Source organism: Gadus morhua, chromosome 16, assembly GCF_902167405.1.
Source record: "Gadus morhua chromosome 16, gadMor3.0, whole genome shotgun sequence".
In the NCBI taxonomy this organism is placed as follows: domain Eukaryota; kingdom Metazoa; phylum Chordata; class Actinopteri; order Gadiformes; family Gadidae; genus Gadus; species Gadus morhua.
Genome location: NC_044063.1, coordinates 8,147,348 through 8,165,978, shown reverse-complemented (window position 1 = coordinate 8,165,978; position 18,631 = coordinate 8,147,348). Strand labels below are relative to the sequence as shown.

Here is an 18,631-nt window from a genome sequence, read left to right as displayed (position 1 = left end):
TGAGGTCACAGCATAAACGGAAGTCAAAATAATCGAGAAAATAAAGCAGAAGACGATGGTATTATTCTTTACCTAGCGTATTACTTTCCTTTAACTCTTAAAAATAAATAAATTAATAAAAATAACGTTTTAAGTATCAATAAATAAAAAATAGCCAGGTTTCGACCTGCAATGACGCCACTACCCCGCGACAGCAACGGGGAGCATGCGCATATCAAGGCCGCGCTGCCATTTTGATGGCAGTGATCAACACCGCATAGTTTCTATTTCATAGTACATATTCGAGCTGGCTTTAACCCAGCACGACACCTACTAAGGTATCGTGTTTATTAAAGATAAGTATATAACTCGGGCATCATAAATAATCCGAACAACAATAAAACAGATGGACGGAGAGGACGACGACGTTGTATCCGCCAGCCGCTCCGGTAAGACGCTTTGTTTCCTTATAACGTGACACACTAAAGTACTCTACTATATGGTCTGAAACTCACTATAATACTCTCCTATTAAGTTATATTTTTAATCGATAAAATACGCATCATAAAGTTATATAGACTCACTAAAATGGTCTTTTATATACTCAGGAAAATACTCTCCTGTATATGTGCTCAATGAAATACTCACTTGTATAGAGAATGTACGAATATACTCTTATATTGTCTATATTATATATATTGTATATTTTGTGTGTGTGCGTGTGTGTGTTTGTTATTGATGTGGTGCATGTGTTTGCAGATGATGGCGGTGGTACACCTGTACAAGACGAACACCCAGCATCAGAAGATGAGCAGGCGATGCCCACAAAACATAATTCAGAGGTTGGTTCACAGGTCATCATGTCTGCATCTTTCTTTATTGTAGAGGTGTGTATATTTTAGTAGTTGTTGCATTACCTTAGAACAGCACACTGGATGTATTTGTCTGCTGCTATCAGCAGTTTGCGACCCGACTCCTCTCAAGTTAGTAAGGTACGTTTTTTTGGATACTTGAATTAAGGGTTATTGAAACGTATCGTGAATACAACTTTGGTACATTACCTTGTCCGTGAACATGATTGCAGCGGAGTCACGTCAGATAGATTTTCAACATAAATGGTGATGAAGACCACGACCCCCATAACCCCATGCTACTACCTGCCTTCATCAAATTAATACTAAACTAGTTGACAGGCCTACCTACGAACACTTTCAAGACCTTGGGTGTCTTGAAAGGCGCCTCTAAATTAAATGTATTATTATTATTATTATTACTCCCCTCACGATATACTCTTCCCTCACTGTTTGTACACTGCTCACTATATCAACACGCCGTTTTGCTGCTCTGTTATGGTTCAGGACGACGGCAGTGAGGGTGAGGACGGCCCCCGTCCCATGGAGACCAGCGGCCCGGCCAGTGGCTCCGACAACGAGGTCCCGGCAGGGGGCCACAGCGACTCGGAGGGAGAGGTCCCTGGGCGTAACCGTGGAAACAACAGTGACTCCGAGGGAGAAGCCCCTCGGCGTAACTCTGGCAACAACAGCGACTCAGACGTAGAGGCCCCCGGGCGTAACCGTGGAAACAACAGTGACTCGGACGTAGAGGCCCCCGGGCGTAACCGTGGAAACAACAGTGACTCAGACGTAGAGGCCCCCGGGCGTAACCGTGGAAACAACAGTGACTCCGAGGTAGAGGCCCCTGGGCGTAACCGTGGAAACAACAGTGACTCCGACGTAGAGGCCCCCGGGCGTAACCGTGGAAACAACAGTGACTCCGAGGTAGAGGCCCCTGGGCGTAACCGTGGAAACAACAGTGACTCCGAGGTAGAGGCCCCTGGGCGTAACCGTGGGAACAACAGTGACTCCGAGGTAGAGGCCCCTGGGCGTAACCGTGGAAACAACAGTGACTCCGAGGTAGAGGCCCCTGGGCGTAACCGTGGAAACAACGGTGACTCCGAGGTAGAGCGGCCCAGGCCCGCGGACAGCGATGAGGAAGACTCCGCTTTAAAGAGCCGAGGAAGTGAGGAGGACAGGAGGACCCCTCCCCGTGCCAAACACAGCCCCTCCTCTTCCCCGAGCTCCACCCCTAAAGCAGGTGGAAAACCAGACGGCAGCACACCTGCGAGGAAGAAGATTGCCGCCCTGCACTCAGACGACGATGAAGAGGAGGAGGCGGGGGCTGTCGGGACGCAGGGAGCAGAGGCCGACGGGGCGAAGTGGAAGGCAGTGATGATGTCGGACAGCGAGGATGAGGCGGTGGAGGAACGGAAGGCTGACAACGAAGAGGAGAAGGCGAAACGGACAGAAGATAGCCATGATGAAGACGCTGGACCAGGTACTGTAGAGCAAGGCACTAACACTGCAGGGTCAAACCCTTAGCTTGAACCAAAAATAGTGTCACAACTTAATTAGTGCATTGGTCGGGAAACTCTTTAAGCTCATTGGGGAGACTGGCTAACGGCCTCTTGCCCTCTTCAGCAACGATATGGCCATAAATGATATCATAATGTGCCATTTTATATTGATGGCTTTAGATAATAATTATCACCATATATTTTATCATAAAAATAATATTGCTAAATTAAGAGCATTCTCCATTGGACCGAACCCTAAAGAAATCATAAGGTTGATTCTGGTTTATAATATACAATTATTTATTATTAGAAAGAATGTGTGACAAACTTTCAATAAAACAAACATGGCTTTACGTTATACGCTAAATAAATAAAATAAAATAATAATGCTTGATTCCCATCAAATTAAATACCTGATTTCGAAGGTCTCTCAAACATTTTAGAGGTAGTATACTGAACGTTGATAAATAAAAATCTCCAAACAACTTCTGGAGAGAGAGTAGAGCTGAGGGAGGGATATTTGGGGATTTTCTTTTTACCCAGGTAGCGCGTCCAGCATGACAATCATTAGCTTCTTGAAGCCCAGTATTATATGCATCATATATTTAGTGATGCAGTACGTCATCACCTACTGCCTGCGCACATTGCACTGACTCGGACAGTGTGGCGAGTCAGTGACTGATGCTTCATCAAAAATGTACCGGTGTATATAAAAAAACAAACATTATAAGGATTGATATTAATGTTGATTTATTGCCCAGAGGTAGTGGTTCTACTCCTCGTATAACTCTGTAGGAATCACAAAGCACAACAAGGATCTTCCATGAAGATCAACCAGCTTCCCAGCGAAACTAAATTGGTGTGCGTGTCTCTGTGTGTGTGTGTTTGTGCGTAGTGAAGAGGAAGAAGGCCGTCCTCTCAGACAGCGAGGATGACGATACCCCTACGCCAGGTGAGACCAGAGCATCAGCCGCCCATCAGACCACCGTCTCCATTCATGTCCCTATAGATGGACTGTCTATTGATATGCTCACGGGTGCAGAGGTTGATTCCATACGGAAAGCTGTTCTGAACGAAGCGCTTCTGACCCCTCCAGTGAAGCGCAGCAGAGCCGTGTCTGACGAGGAGAACTCGGACTCTGAGGGTCCGGACCGCAAAATGGCAGCCAAGCTGAGGGAGCTTGGGTCCGACAGCGAGGACGAGGACGGTCCTGCCAAGACCAAGGACGAGAAGACGCTGTTCGGGAGTGACAGCGAATCGGGAGAGGACCAGGAGGAGTGAGTCGGCCCGAAACCCTACACAGGGCTGTATTCCCCTTAAAGGTTGCATCAGCGATTCTGATTGAAACATAAAGTATCACATTCATCTGCTTTTTCCTCACGATCCGCTAGCTGCCCGTCCCATAAGCAGGCTGTCAAAAAAACGCGTCTCTCTAGGCAGCCTAGGCTCCGAGATCGCACACAAAAACTGGTACTGCCAACACCTCAAATCAAAATAAAGTGTTCCAACCAATCACAGGCAAGGGGTGGGTGTTGTGGTGTTTCGCGCTCGTGCCTGGGCTATGCGACCCTTCGATGGTCGTATGTGTTGCGCGTTCATGGTCATGCACGATCATGAAAATGCGCGTCCATGATCATTTTCAAAACACGGGAGGGAGGGGCTAGCTGGCTCTGTTTGTTTGGAATCTCGCAACGGAAGTCAGGGCAACCACAATCGCTGAAACAACCTTTAATGTGTCTAGATTACAGTATCAGTACCCACTGGATCTAGCGCAGTATCAGTACTGTTCCCACTGGATCTAGGTAGTATCACTACTGGGTGGATGGTACAGTATCATTACTGGCTCTAGGCTAGTAGCGGTACTGGGTCAATGTTCCACTATCAGTTCTGAATATAGCGTAGTATCACCACTGTGTCTAGGGTAGTATGACCAGTAGGTCTAGGCTAGCAGCAGAAATGGATCTAGAGTAGTATCAGTATTGTACTAGACATGTGACTGATATACTAAGGGTGAAGTTCAAATACCACTTTCTGTGTTCTAGGAAGATGATTGCGGACATCTTTGGAGAGTCGGGAGACGAGGAGGAAGAGGAGTTTACGGTAATTACAACTTCCTGTCCTATTGCAAAAACTTCTGTCTAAAAAGATTTGTATTATGTGTGTATAATATGTGTGTGTGTGTGTGTGTGTGCAGGGTTTCAACCAGGAGGAACTGGAGGGGCAGCAGAAGGTAGAGAACCAGCCAGCTGAGGAAGACTCTGATTCGGATGAAGGAGTCGACCGTAGTGGCAAAGAGTAAGAAACCAACCCTCTCTCTCTCTCTCTCTCTCGATATCTCTATATCTTGACCACACTTACTGCTGCTCTCTCCCCCACATACTGACCCGTGCTCTCTCTCCCCCCCATACTGACCCGTGCTCTCTCTCTCCCCCGTACTGACCCGTGGTCTCTCTCCCCCATACTGACCCGTGGTCTCTCTCTCCCCCATACTGACCCGTGGTCTCTCTCCCCCATACTGACCGTGCTCTCTCTCCCATACTGACCCATGCTCTCTCTCCCCCCCGTACTGACCGTGCTCTCTCTCCCATACTGACCCGTGCTCTCTCTCCCCCCCCATACTGACCCATGCTCTCTCTCCCCCCCGTACTGACCGTGCTCTCTCTCCCATACTGACCCGTGCTCTCTCTCCCCCCCCATACTGACCGGTGCTCTCTCTCCCCCCCATACTGACCGGTGCTGTCTCTCCCCCATACTGACCGGTGCTCTCTCTCTCCCCCATACTGACCGGTGCTCTCTCTCCCCCATACTGACCGGTGCTCTCTCTCCCCCATACTGACCGGTGCTCTCTCTCCCCCCCATACTGACCGGTGCTCTCTCTCCCCCCCATACTGACCGGTGCTCTCTCTCCCCCAGCACCAGCATGATGTCAGACTTCGACATCATGCTGGCGCGTAAGAAGGCAGCGGGCGGGAAGCGCAGGAGGAACCGAGACGGAGGAACGTTCATCAGCGACGCCGACGACGTCGTCAGCGCCATGATCATCAAGATGAACGAGGCCGCAGAGGTACCGCCACATTAAGAGTCCCCTGCTACCCTTCATACTGTCACAATAAGAGTCCCCCCCCCAGTACTTTCATGATCCCACAATAAGTCCCCTGATTATCTGTGTTTGTAGGAGGACAGAACGCTCAACGCTCAAAAGAAGCCAGCGCTGAAGAAACTCACACTGCTGCCTGCGGTTGTCACGCATCTCAAGAAGTAAACATACAGCACCTCATCACCTACTATAGCACCTCCTCACCCGGTGTATCCACATAGAGCACCTCCTCATACATCATCACCTCCTCGTCTAGTACAGCACCTCCTCGTCTAGTACAGCGCCTCCTCGTCTAGTACAACAGCACCTCCTCGTCTAGTATGGCGGTGGTGTTTGAAGGGGCAGTGTGCCAGCACCGAGTGGGAGTGTAACAGCAGCTTGTCTCCAGGCAGGATCTGAAGGAGACGTTCATCGACAGCGGCGTGATGACGGCCATCAAGGAGTGGATCGGCCCCTTGCCAGACAAGAGCCTCCCTGCCCTCCGCATCCGAGGGGAGCTGCTCAAGATCCTGCATGAGGTAAGCGCCGCTCTCGATCCGGCAGGGGGCTAGCACTGCTCTAGAATCGGCAGGGGGTTAGCGCTGCTCTAGAATCGTCAGGGGGTTAGCACTACTCTAGAATCGTCAGGGGGTTAGCGCTACTCTAGAATCGTCAGGGGGTTAGCGCTGCTCTAGAATCGTCAGGGGGTTAGCACTACTCTAGAATCGTCAGGGGGTTAGCGCTACTCTAGAATCGTCAGGGGGTTAGCACTGCTCTAGAATCGTCAGGGGGTTAGCGCTGCTCTAGAATCGTCAGGGGGTTAGCGCTGCTCTAGAATCGGCAGGGGGTTAGCGCTGCTCTAGATATTGCAGTTGGACTGTCCTCGAGAAGATGGAGCTGACCGTGGTCATGTGACCCCTGGTTATATCCTCCCACGGTCATGGCGGATATAATCAGTCAAAATTCTCATGGATTGTGCTCGATATTATTCCCTCACACCCTTTCCACTACAACACAAACATTTCAGACACAGAAGTGTCATTTTCTCTTCTGTGTTTGTCGTAAAGAAGCAGGTAGGAGCATCTTGCTCAAGGATGTCTATCGATGTACCCTAGGTAGACTGTGTACATCAGGGACGGGTCTCCCTAACCACTGGACCATTCTCTGTTCTGTTCCCCAGCTTCCCAGCGTGAGCCAGGAAACTCTGAAACACAGCGGCATCGGACGTGCGGTCATGTTCCTCTACAAACACCCCAAGGAGTCGCGACCCAACAAAGACCTGGCTCTCAAACTCATCAGTAAGTAAAAACCTCCTCTGTCACATGGCGTGTCTAACAACCAATCAGCCTCCAGGAGGCTGTTTGAGTTAAAAAAGAAACTGTCACATGGTTTCTAACAACCAATCAGCCCTCCAGGAGCCTGTTTGAGTTAAAAAATAAACTGTCAGATGGTGTGTCTAACAACCAATCAGCCTCCAGGAGCCTGTTTGAGTTAAAAAATAAGATTTTGCGTGGTGTGTGAAACATTCAATGAGCCTTCAGGAGCATGTTTGAGGTAAAACATAAACTGTCACATGGTGTGTTGAACAACCAATCAGCCTCTATAGGAACCTGAGTTCCTATAGAAAACTACCAGGAACTCATCTGGGCCACATGGAGTCCTGGATTAGCAATGAATGTTTTGTGTGCTGACTGTCTGTCTCACCCTTCCTCTCTCTCTGTCTCTCTGATGAAGACCTCTGATGGAAAACATGTATAACCAACTTTTGAAATCCAAGAGGGGCGAGAATGGGGACAAATTAGGTCCTTCAGGTAGGATGGGGCTGATCTGTTCAGTATTTTATAGGTATGCAGTAGCACCTTGAAATCTGACCTGGCATTATCAGAACGCAGGGGGGGGGAGGAGAGAACAGGAGGAATGTGGTTGAATTTCTGGTTCCAGTTAAGCGACTAGCAGGCGTTTCATATTATCGATCGATACACTAGTAGTATGGTTCTTTATAAGCGAGCTAACAGCAGTGGGTTATCTTCTTCACCCCTAGACGAGTGGTCCCGACCCATCTTTGGTCTGACGTCCAACTACAAGGGGATGACCCGAGAGGAGCGGCAACAGAGAGACCTGGACCAGCAGATGCCCCAGAAGAGGGGACTAAGGTCTGGGCCAACACTTACCTGAAACGTCACCCCCGTCCTAACCCTTACCTAAACCCATACCTTCACCCCTTAATTGAACCCATTCCTAATCCCTACCGTAACCCTTACCTCAACCTATACCTATACTTTACTTAACATTTAGCCGTACCTTATCCCCTTACCTTAGACCCTACCTAAAGCGCTAACCTGACCCTCTAGTCTAACCCCTACCTTAGACCCTACCTGAGGCTCTGACCTGTTCTCTAGTCCTGAACTCCTTCACCTCCTCCCTCTTCATCCATCCCTGGTTCTTCCCTCTTCATCCATCCCTGGTTCTTCCCTCTCTTCCTCCCTGGTTCTTCCCTCTCTTCCTCCCTGGTTCTTCCCTCTCTTCCTCCCTGGTTCTTCACTTCTTCCCTCTCTTCCTCCCTGGTTTTCTCCTCATCCTTGGTACTTCACCTCCTCCCTCCTCATCCCTGGTTCTTCTCCTCATCCCTGGTACTTCACCTCCTCCATCCTCCCCCTGGTTCTGCAGTCAGGCACACAAGGAGGTGAAGGCGTCGGAGCCTGATGTCTTCTCTCCTACAACCAGGTTCCTCTGCATGGTTGCGCTGTGGTTCCGCTCTCTACCAGTGCAGTTCTTTAACTGCCTGCCTTGTTTTCATTTAACGACTCCACTGCCCCTGTCCCGTGGCGTGCCTAACGACCAATCAGGAGGCTGTTAGAGGAAAAGAAATAAACTTGTTGCGTGGTGTGTGTAACAATCAATGCGCCTTCAGGAGCTTGTTTGAGTTAAAATATATACTGTCACATGGTGTGTGTAGGGTTGGTCACGGTGAGTTAAATGAAAAATGGAACCAGGAACTCAAACTGGGCGACATTGAGTCCTGGAGCACCAAAGTATGTTTTTTTGTGCTGACTTTCCGTCTCGCCCTCCCTCCCTCCCTCCCTCCCTCCCTCCCTCTCTGTCTCTGTCTCCTCTCTCTGTCTCCTCTCTCCCTATGTCTCCGTCTCTTTCTCTCGCTAGTTCTGGCGGTCAGACTCCCCGTCGGGACCTAGAGAAGCAACTCACTGGAGAGGAAAAGTAAGATCCCACCTCAACCCCTTCCCCCAGAACCTGCTTCAGAACCACTGATCCCCGCCTGTGCCTAACGTCCTCCCCCCAACAGGGCTCTGCGACCTGGGGAGCCAGGCTTCTGTGCCCGGGCCAGGGTACCCATGCCCTCCAACAAGGACTACGTAGTCCGACCCAAGTGGAACATAGAGATGGAGTCCAGCAGGGTGAGTTTATCCCTGTACCATAGATATACTGGTTCTTTATACTTTTCCGATTAAGTCGGATGCATACTAGTTTATTCTGGTTTATAGCATAATTCTTATACTGGTTTATTTGATTTTGTGTAAAAGTTAGTTTATAGTAATCGTATGGTTTTAACCTGATACATGGGTCAGGGACTGATGGTTGTGTATGCGGCCGCTGCTTTAGCTGTGCGTTGATTGGTTCCTCAGAGTGGATTTAAGAAAGGCGTCAGTCGATTGGAGAAGCACAAGCGTCGTTTTGCTGAGCAGAAGAAACGGGGGCGCCTGCAAGGAGCCATCAAGATCAGTGTGCAGGGGAACCACATGCCCTTGTAGTACCTGCTGCTACCCATTGGGGGCAGTAAGTACCATCCTGTAGTACTTGCTGCTACACATAGGGGCAGTAAGTACCTAAAGTACTTAAACCGCGGCTGGTTAACAAGCTGTTGGTTAACACATTTTTGGTCAACCAACTGTTGGTTTATTAGGTGTTCTTGGGGTTTGGGAGTCAATGTTTGAGTGCTTTCCTGCCAACTCACCTGCAGGCGAGGTCGCTGTTTTATAAATGCTTGACTTCCTGGGTCTTGGCGTCTGCTGTGTGTGGGCTCAGTTCGATTGTTGTCATGGTAACAAGGGTGACGCAACAGTCAAACTAACATGCGGGTCTGGCCCCCAGGGACCCATGAAGAAGGGAGTGTCTCGCGTGGACAAACAGACGCGGCGCTCACGGGACATCCTGCGGCTCACCAAGACGGGCCACGACGTCAAGATCAGCGTGGAGTGGAGAAGCCTGCCGCTCTGACTTCTCCCACCTCGCCCCTGCCTATTTTAGTTTATTTTTAATAATTTGCTCAGAACCCGTGTGTGTGTGTGTGTGTGTGTGTGTGTGTGTGTGTGTGTGTGTGTGTGTGTGTGTGTGTGTGTGTGTGTGTGTGTGTGTGTGTGTGTGTGTGTGTCGCACTCTGTACCCAGGGATGTTTAATGTGACCGGCGTGTGAGTGTGCACCCTTCTCTACGGTCGAAGAATCTTTTCATATTAAACAGAGTTCTGCTCAAATCCTGTTCCCCAGGTCTGATTTTGCTGTGTAAACCACTCTGGTTCTAGTTTTGGGAGCTGAACCTACCCACCTCCTAAAATAATTGAATAAAATGTAATAATTTCTTACCTAAACTTAAAAGAGACGCCGAGATAAATATGAATTGGTGTTTGCCAGTTCTACCCATATTCTGATGAGTTGTTTTATTCAAAATTTATCATTGTTTTCCCAAATCGAGTTCGCTAGATAAGCATTTACTTTCTGTAAGCAGCAAATATTGACTTTGGTTACAGTATCCTAGACCCTGTGATGGGAATACACTTTCTATTATTTAACGAAAAATGTGGAATGATCACTTAATCAAACGAGTGCCGGTAACAACGCAAGAAGATTGTGGTTTATCTTCAAACACACGAGTCAAAGCATAAGGGTCACCATATAATGATCGAATCGAAACAAGGATTAACATTGGCACTGCTTTCAACCGATGGAGACTGCACTTGGCGATTAAAGGAATGGAATTCAATTCTGAATTCTCGACGTTTCTACTAAACTGGTGAGTATACAACAACTGCATACTTAATTCAGCTTGACGTTTGACTTTTTGTCCACAATAAGTGAACTCGAACAAGACGTTGTAACGCCTCCCCCTAGTGGTTACTAGAGTAACCGACTCGTTGAGTCAACGTTTACACGGGACCTAATGGAAATTACACGGATATGGATGTGTGATTTGATCCTTTTCGCTTTAGTTTTATACTTTTGTTGACCGTGCCTTCATTTATGTTGAGTGAGATTCGAGTTTGGGTTTGAACGCAAACTACATTAGCCATTCAACTAATAGCCATGGTTTATTGCCAATATTAAAACAAGAGAAATATTAAAGAAGAAAAAGCCAAATAAAAAGGCGTTGTTGGTACCTACCACTGCTTGTATGTTGATGGGCCTCCATGTTAAATTGAAGACATAATAATGGTTCATGGACCTGGAAACAAATGTATTCCAACAGACCATTGCTGTAGTTTGACACAGAAACCATTGTATTAAATGTGTACAGTTTAATAATCAAGCAAAGACGAGCAACACATAAAAAAAACCAACACGTTTTTACACATGGACATTGTCAGATGTATCAACGTTGCTATGGCAGGATAAAGGTACTGTCTGGAACGCTTGAGCAACTAAATACAATAAACTCTGACCCCTTTTGGGGTAGGACAGCACAGTTATAACCAGGTAGTTATTACCAGTCCTAAAAAACAGTTATAACATAACCAGATATAATCAGTTCTAACATAATCAGGTATTACCACTTATATTATGTTATTACCAGTTGCATCATCATCACCATTTGTTACTTACCAGTTATAACTGGTTACTACCTGGTTCTGGCATAAAAGGATGTTCCTGCTCACCCAGTGTTAAGCAAGACCTGTCAACTAATATCAGGGTTACTAACCAACAACTCAAGTTAAGTCGTGTCACATTCAGGTCGAAGCAGATGCCTCCCGTTGGACAGAAATGTGTGCGTGTGTGAGCCGCTCAAATTATATTGTGAAAGGAAGGTACTGCTGCCCCCTGTCTTACTCCAGGAGTCAGAAGAGCAGGTTAAAAGGGAGGAGGCTAAGGTGTAGGAGAGACAGGAGCAGCAGTTAGGCGGTTTTTAGGTTGTAGGAGAAGCAGTGTGACGTTGCCATGTGATGCGTTGCATGGATAAGCAGGTGTGTAGGATACTCCACCATGGGTTTTTGGTTTGATCAATAGAAGGGAGATTGTCTCTCTCCTAATTTGTCCACTGGTGCCAAATATAGTGTAATACACAATGCACCATACAATACGGATAACATCCGAATCATCCACAGTGATGTTAAGGCACACACTGGTTCTTTATAAAATGAATGGTCAAGGAGCAATATCTAACACGTATCACCTTCTTGATGCGACCAATGCACCAATGGATTGTCAGGGTATTATTAGTTGCCTGTGGGAGCCAGCTTTTGAGAGCGATGCTGGTGATTGGCCGGTTGTGGTGCACTCCTTAAAGGAAAAACGCTATCCCAATACCTTATTTTCTCACATTAATTTAGCTCTCAGCTGAAGGTCCATCCGCCGAACTGCCACAGCTGTCCACAGGATGGTGCTATTGGGTGGCTGCAGGAAGACTAGCCTCGATTGTTGGGTAACCGGCTGACCCCAATTCTGTCCATCGTTGGACTGATTCTCCGCCTCGGCAACTCCACTACCTTTCTAGAAAACACATCAGGATGTTAGCATCTCTCAATATAAGTACCGGTGTGTGTGTGTGTGTGTGTGTGTGTGTGTGTGTGTGTGTGTGTGTGTGTGTGTCTGTGTGTCTGTGTGTCTGCTAGATATGTTCTATGTTTGGTTCCATCACTTGGTTCTAACTAGGTTCTGTGTCTAGGTTCAGAGGCTCTCACCTCTTCTTTGATGCTTGTTTAGTATCCATGCCGCTGATTGACAGCCGGTCCAAAGGCGTGTTGCCTCCTGGGAAACTGCGCTTCCTCTTTGGCTCCATGACATCATTCTCCATCCTGACCAGGCGGTCCAGAAGAAGCAGTTTTTCAGACATCTTCTCCCTGGCCTTCTCCCCTCCAGAGGGCCGAGCCAGGTTAGACTGCAGCTCAGGAACCTGAAACAGCCAGGTTAGACTGTAACAGAAGCCTGAACCAGCCAGGTAAGACTGTAACAGAAGCCTGAACCAGCCAGGTAAGACTGTAACTGACACCTGAAGCAGCCAGGTTAGACTGGAACAGACGCCTGAACCAGCCAGGTTAGACTGTAACAGACACCTGAACCAGCCAGGTTAGACTGTAACAGACACCTGAACCAGCCAGGTAAGACTGTAACAGACACTTGAACCAGCCAGGTCAGACTGTAGCAGACACCTGAACCAGCCAGGTTAGACTGTAACAGACCCCTGAACCAGCCAGGTTAGACTGTAAAAGTCTCCTGAACAAGCCAGGTTAGACTGTAACAGACACCTGAACCAGCCAGGTTAGACTGTAACAGACACCTGAACCAGCCAGGTAAGACTGTAAGAGACACTTGAACCAGCCAGGTTAGACTGTAGCAGACACCTGAACCAGCCAGGTTAGACTGTAACAGACCCCTGAACCAGCCAGGTTAGACTGTAAAAGTCTCCTGAACCAGCCAGGTTAGACTGTAACAGACACCTGAACCAGCCAGGTAAGACTCTAACAGACACTTGAACCAGCCAGGCAAGACTGTAACAGACACTTGAACCAGCCAGGTTAGACTGTAACAGACACTTGAACCAGCCAGGTTAGACTGTAAAAGTCTCCTGAACCAGCCAGGTTAGACTGTAAAAGACACCTGAACCAGCCAGGTTAGACTCTAACAGACACTTGAACCAGCCAGGTAAGACTGTAACAGACATTTGAACCAGCCAGGTTAGACTGTAACAGACACCTGACACCCAGTTGTGTCTTCTTAAATTTCCATAACCCATTAAAGTTGTACTGGGCCGCTCCCAGTAGAACCACCCCCGGGGGTCAACGGTGCGCGGTGTGTGACGGTGTCTCTCTGACCTGGGGTGCGAGCCGAGAGGACAGGCGCAGGCCGAGGTGCTGTGGGAAGCGAGGAGGGGGGTGCAGGGCGTCTGAGTGGGCAAGCAGGCCGACGGACAGCAGGCTGGGCAGGAGCCAAACACACGCCAGCATCTACAAACACACACATTTCAATAAAATAAGCCACGCATAACAGCATCTACAAACACACACATCACAATAATATCAACCACACACACACACCATCGGCTACAAACACACACATCACAATAATATCAGCCACACACACACACACACACACACACACACACACACACATCAGCATCTATAAACGTGCATGTCACAGCAATATTACTTCTGCAAACAAACATCACAATAATATCACATCTACAAACACATATTACATTAATATTAATATTGTTATTAATTCATTATATTAATTAATATCATTAATAGCACATCTCAAACATTTATATCCCAACAATGTCATATCTACAAACACGCATATCACAATAATCGGGCTGAACATCCGCCAGCATCCACAAACACACATCCCAATAATATCAGATCTACAACCACACGTATCACAATATTATCTACGACATCTCTCTCTCACTCTATCTATAACAAAGTCCTACAAAAAGATGAGGCGAAGTGAGAATCAGCCCCGACTCATTCTGTAAAGACCCATTCTGTGCTGTAATATATCTCTCTCTCTCTCTCTGTCTGTCTGTCTGTCTGTTTGCTGTCTGTCTGTCTGTCTGTCTGTCTGTCTGTCTGTCTGTCTGTCTGTCTGTCTGTCTGTCTGTCTGTCTGTCTGTCTGTCTCTGTCTCTCCCTCTCAGACACACATCCGTCTGGCTCTCTGTCTACAGTGTGTGTGCGTTTCAGGTTCCAATGATACTGTGCCGGTGTGTTTACCTTGACCCACAATGCATCAGTGAGAACCTGAGAGGCTGTGAGAATGGCGAGCAGTAAACTGTGGGAATACTTGGAGGAAGTTATAATATTATCTCTGGGAGGAAGCTACATGCTCCGCTAATCAGAACTGCTCCGCCTAGCCAGCACATGACATCATCTAGGTCAGGTCTGTCTGTCTCTGTCTGCCTGCCTACCTGCCTGCCTGCCTGTCTGTCTGTCTGTCTGTCTGTCTGTATGACTGTCTTTCTGTCTGCAGTGGAGGGCTGCTTCCCAACCCCTGGATCGCTGATTGGCACCACCTCGGGCTGTGAGAACCAAGTATCCGGGTTCTGCGACCAAATGGAAGTGCCTAATCGGGGACATTTCACCCCCCTTCACTACAATACAAAACAACATAAGTTATATGGGTCATTACACATTCATGTTGACCAATCTCAACGATCAAAACTAAAAAAAAGCAATGAAGTTGATCTTTACTTCACATGGAGTGAATGTGTTTGTGTGAGTGTGTGTGTGTGTGTGTGTGTGTACGTAGGTATGACTAATTTATACACTCATCATGTGTTCCCACACTTAAAAGGAAGAGCAGACAAACAGCAAATCAGCCAGCCCCTCCCCCTGCTCTCACCCTCCCTACGTTCCTCAGCCATCGAGAAGTGTTGCAATGACACACCTTGGATTGACTGGCCCGGTCTACACTACAAACCAATCACGGACGAGATGCCCTGATTGGTCAGAAATGTGCCCGGAGTGGCTTTAAAAGTCAGGTGGGTCATTTATTTCAGTACTGTGTTAGTACGCTGGTACTACCATGTCAGTAGTGGGTTAGTACTGTGTTAGTAGTGTGGAGCTACTATGTTGGTACTTTGGTACTACTATGTTAGTGCTGTTGTACTAGTTGATTAATACTTTGGTATTCAATTTATATTTTTTCTTCGGACTACTACACAGAGGTCAGAGGTCATAACAGGATTATATCACACGCCCCTTTTGCTAACGAGATAACTTCTCTCTCTCCTACGCACGCACAACGCACTATATTGACTAGCAACATCAGCTAATTTTAGGATTTTCCAGCTCTACAAATAAACACTTTGGACGTCACGTCCCCTCGTACACACTCTGCATTCTCTGGAACACGCACAAACACTGGCACACACACACACACACTCTCGCACAAAAGCACACAGACAGTATACTTGCTTACTGTAACATACTGAATTAATGCATGGCTCAGCCACCGGGCTCTGTGATGCACGCTGCAGTTCATCTTTTCATAAGAGAACTGAGCGGCCCCTTACAGCTACCCTCCATGTAGGATTACATTATTATTATAGAGAGTAATTCATTATTATTCAAGAGATAAATGCATTATGAATACCTGATTATGATAGTTATGAAGGCTTTATGAATCCATTGTTATAGATTATAGATTAAAACATAGAGATGAATACATTAGTTATACATTATTATTATCATAGAGATGAATGCATTATTATTAAATTATTATAGAGATTAAAACATTATTATAGAGATGAATACATTATTATTAAAGAGATGCAGGAATTATTAAATCATTATTATAGAGTTTAAAACATAGAGATGAATATGTTAGTTATGCATCATCATTATAGAGATGAATGAATTATTTATACATTATTATTATACAGATCAATGTATTATGAATACATAACTATTTTAGAGATTATAACAGAGGTGCATACATTATTTTATAGAGATGGATGCATTATTAATGCATTATTAAAAAAAGGATGAATACATTATGAGTATGACACTTATTAAAGAGATAATACAAAATTTTGATGGAAAGGAATGCATTATGAATACATTATTATTTTACAAATTAAAACATAGAGATGAAGGCATTAGTAATATGCTATTATTATAGAGATGAATGCATTATTAATACATAATTATTGCAAAGATTAAAACAATATTATTATAGAGAGTAATACATTGTATTATAGATATGAATGCATTATGAATACATTATTATACAGATTAAAAGAAGTCAAGAGTCATACATATTCTAGAGATGAATCCATTATGATAAAATACTGGACGTTATAAAACGTTATAATTATAGACACAAATACATTATTATTACAGTATGACTATAAAGATTTCAACATCATGATTCAATTATGAATTCATTGTTAGTATTAAAGTGGTAAATACATAATTAATACATATTGATTATTATAAAACACTCACAGACAACCAGATGATAATTGTGTCAAAGCCTACCTTTGGAGATCGTCAGAGAACTGATCAGGGCCAGCGATGCAGACAGACAGAGGGTGAGAGAGAGAGAGACAGGGAGACAGAGAGACAGGGGGGGAGAGAGACATGCAGAGACAGCTCTTGGAATGTGTTCCAATGTTCTTCTGCTACTGTGTGAAGTAGTACTCAGCTTATATAGACAGTGCCGAAACCTGTCCGCCAATCAGAACACCCCTCCCATGACATCACCACTCCTGCAGCACTTTCCACTGTATGGCTGTCGCTCTACCTGTCTGTCTGTCTGCATCTCAATGTGTGTATGTGTTTGTGTGTGTGTGTGTGTGTGTGTGTTTCAATTAATCACTGTCTCACTGTTCATCAAAAGGAGGAGGGGAACTTCTGTCCGTCTGTCTCTCTACCTGTCTGTCTCTCTACCTGTCGGCCTATCTACCTGTCTGTCTTTGTACCTGCCGTCTGTTCTCTTCTTCAAGAGGAAGAGGAGAACTTCTCCCTGTCCTTCGCTCTCTGAACTCTTACCATCTTCCTGATGGTAAGAACACCGATGATGTGGAGGAGGAGGAAGAGGTGAGGAGGTGAGGAGGGGGAGGTGAGGTGGAGGTGGAAGAGCAGAAGGAGGAGGTGGTGGAGGAGGAGGAGGAGGAGGAGGAGGAGGAGGAGGAGGAGATGGATGAGGTGGATGGCGAGTTGAGGAGGAGGAAGAAGAGCTGAGGAGGGGTGGTGTAGCTCTAGGCAGGGTGGTGTAGCTGTTGAAGGGTCGGTGTGGCTGGATGAAGGGTGGTGTCGCTGTAGGAGGGTTGGTGTAACTGTAGGAGGGGTGGTGTAGCTGTAGGAGGGGTGGTGTCGCTGTAAGAGGGGTGGTGTAGCTGTAGGAGGGGTGGTGTAACTGTAGGAGGGGTGGTGTAGCTGTAGGAGGGGTGGTGTAACTGTAGGAGGGGTGGTGTCGCTGTAGGAGGGGTGGTGTAAGCATAGGAAGGATGGTGCAGCTGTAGGGTTCCCTCTCTTCCTGTCAATCTGTAATCCTTCTGCAGAACATGACCTGGAAAATAGCTGTGTGTGTGTGTGTGTGTGTGTGTGTGTGTGTGTGTGTGTGTGTGTGTGTGTGTGTGTGTGTGCGCGTGTGTGTGCGCGTGTGTTTTGGATCTCTCCTGGCCAGTGTGGGAATCTCCGTGGCAATGGTTTCCGTGGTGATGCTGTTTGGTGACCCTGGTCTCTCAACTCGGAAGCTGGATTGAGAACCATGATGACTTTGCCAGTGTACACACACACACACACACACACACACACACACACACACACACACACACAGACACACACACACACACACACACACACACACACACACACACACACACACACACACACACACACACACACACACACACACACACACACACACACACACACACACACACACACACACACACCCTCTCTCTTTCTCTCTCTCTCTCTCTCTCTCTCTCTCTCTCTCTCTCTCTCTCTCTCTCTCTCTCTCTCTCTCTCTCTCTCTCCATGATGACTTTAACAGGTCAGTGTGTGTGTGAAGCTGAATTCATCTGACAGCCGTCTGCTTTTTTTAGGAGGCCGTGTACCGGCTGTGATGCACCGTCAACATAATACCAGATGAATAATTATGAATATTTAATGCAATTTATTAAAGGGAAAATAACGCAAAGAACACATTTCCCCAATGGTCCACGGTTCGGCCAATGGTTCGTGTGTGGACAGAGCGGAGTTGAATGTACGGAGCGGACTGTACAGTGAGGACTGGATGGAGGCCAGAGGCGGAGGGGCCCTCTAGGACCGGGTGGAGGCCAGGGACGGAGGGGCCCTCTAGGACCGGGTGGAGGCCAGGGACGGAGGGGCCCTCTAGGACCGGGTGGAGGCCAGGGACGGAGGGGTCCTCTAGGGGTCCTCCAGGGCTAGGTGGAGGCTGGGGGAGTCCGTGGGGGGGACGGGGGGGGGGGGGGGGGGGGGGGGGGGGGGGGGGGGGGGGGGAGGGGGAGGGGGGGGGGGGGGGGGGGG

General features: G+C 47.2%; 2 protein-coding genes across 5 annotated transcripts; one reads left to right on the top strand and one right to left on the bottom strand.

Annotated features, from left to right (window-relative positions):
• The first annotated feature begins 3 nt into the window (after positions 1-3).
• iws1 (interacts with SUPT6H, CTD assembly factor 1) lies at positions 4-9,896 on the top strand. 4 transcript variants are annotated; one of them, XR_003973382.1, is made up of 17 exons: positions 4-428; positions 739-821; positions 1,338-2,313; positions 3,228-3,284; positions 3,429-3,609; positions 4,375-4,432; positions 4,527-4,627; positions 5,246-5,396; positions 5,508-5,590; positions 5,818-5,947; positions 6,589-6,706; positions 7,450-7,561; positions 8,076-8,132; positions 8,568-8,624; positions 8,710-8,821; positions 9,050-9,242; positions 9,516-9,896. XR_003973382.1 is itself a non-coding variant. In XM_030337198.1 (17 exons), exons 1-16 carry the CDS (start codon positions 386-388, stop codon positions 9,173-9,175), a joined length of 2,445 nt encoding a protein of 814 aa, XP_030193058.1. In that variant the 5' UTR covers positions 4-385; the 3' UTR covers positions 9,176-9,200; positions 9,516-9,896. The 4 variants fall into 4 exon arrangements, 2 of the variants coding, with proteins under 2 accessions (XP_030193058.1, XP_030193059.1); XM_030337198.1 differs by having other exon boundaries at positions 9,050-9,200; XR_003973383.1 differs by lacking the exon at positions 8,076-8,132.
• A 1,023-nt stretch (positions 9,897-10,919) lies between these two features.
• Positions 10,920-16,741, bottom strand: ostn (osteocrin). Its single transcript, XM_030337241.1, has 4 exons — positions 16,613-16,741; positions 13,446-13,577; positions 12,315-12,526; positions 10,920-12,123 (listed from the first exon to the last, which is right to left on the bottom strand). The coding sequence occupies exons 2-4, from the start codon at positions 13,575-13,577 to the stop codon at positions 12,039-12,041; spliced, it is 429 nt and encodes a 142-aa protein (XP_030193101.1). The 5' UTR covers positions 16,613-16,741; the 3' UTR covers positions 10,920-12,038.
• Between the last annotated feature and the right edge of the window lie 1,890 nt (positions 16,742-18,631).

Coding starts and splice junctions, on each gene's coding strand:
- ostn (XM_030337241.1), bottom strand. CDS start 13,577: ATGCTGGCGTGTGTTTGGCTCCTGCCCAGCCTGCTGTCCGTCGGCCTG. Junction 12,527..13,445: donor CCTCTCGGCTCGCACCCCAG/GTCAGAGAGACA, acceptor TGGCTGTTTCAG/GTTCCTGAGCTGCAGTCTAA. Junction 12,124..12,314: donor AAACAAGCATCAAAGAAGAG/GTGAGAGCCTCT, acceptor TGTGTTTTCTAG/AAAGGTAGTGGAGTTGCCGA.
- iws1 (XM_030337198.1), top strand. CDS start 386: ATGGACGGAGAGGACGACGACGTTGTATCCGCCAGCCGCTCCG. Junction 4,628..5,245: donor GTCGACCGTAGTGGCAAAGA/GTAAGAAACCAA, acceptor TCTCTCCCCCAG/CACCAGCATGATGTCAGACT. Junction 5,591..5,817: donor GTTGTCACGCATCTCAAGAA/GTAAACATACAG, acceptor GCTTGTCTCCAG/GCAGGATCTGAAGGAGACGT.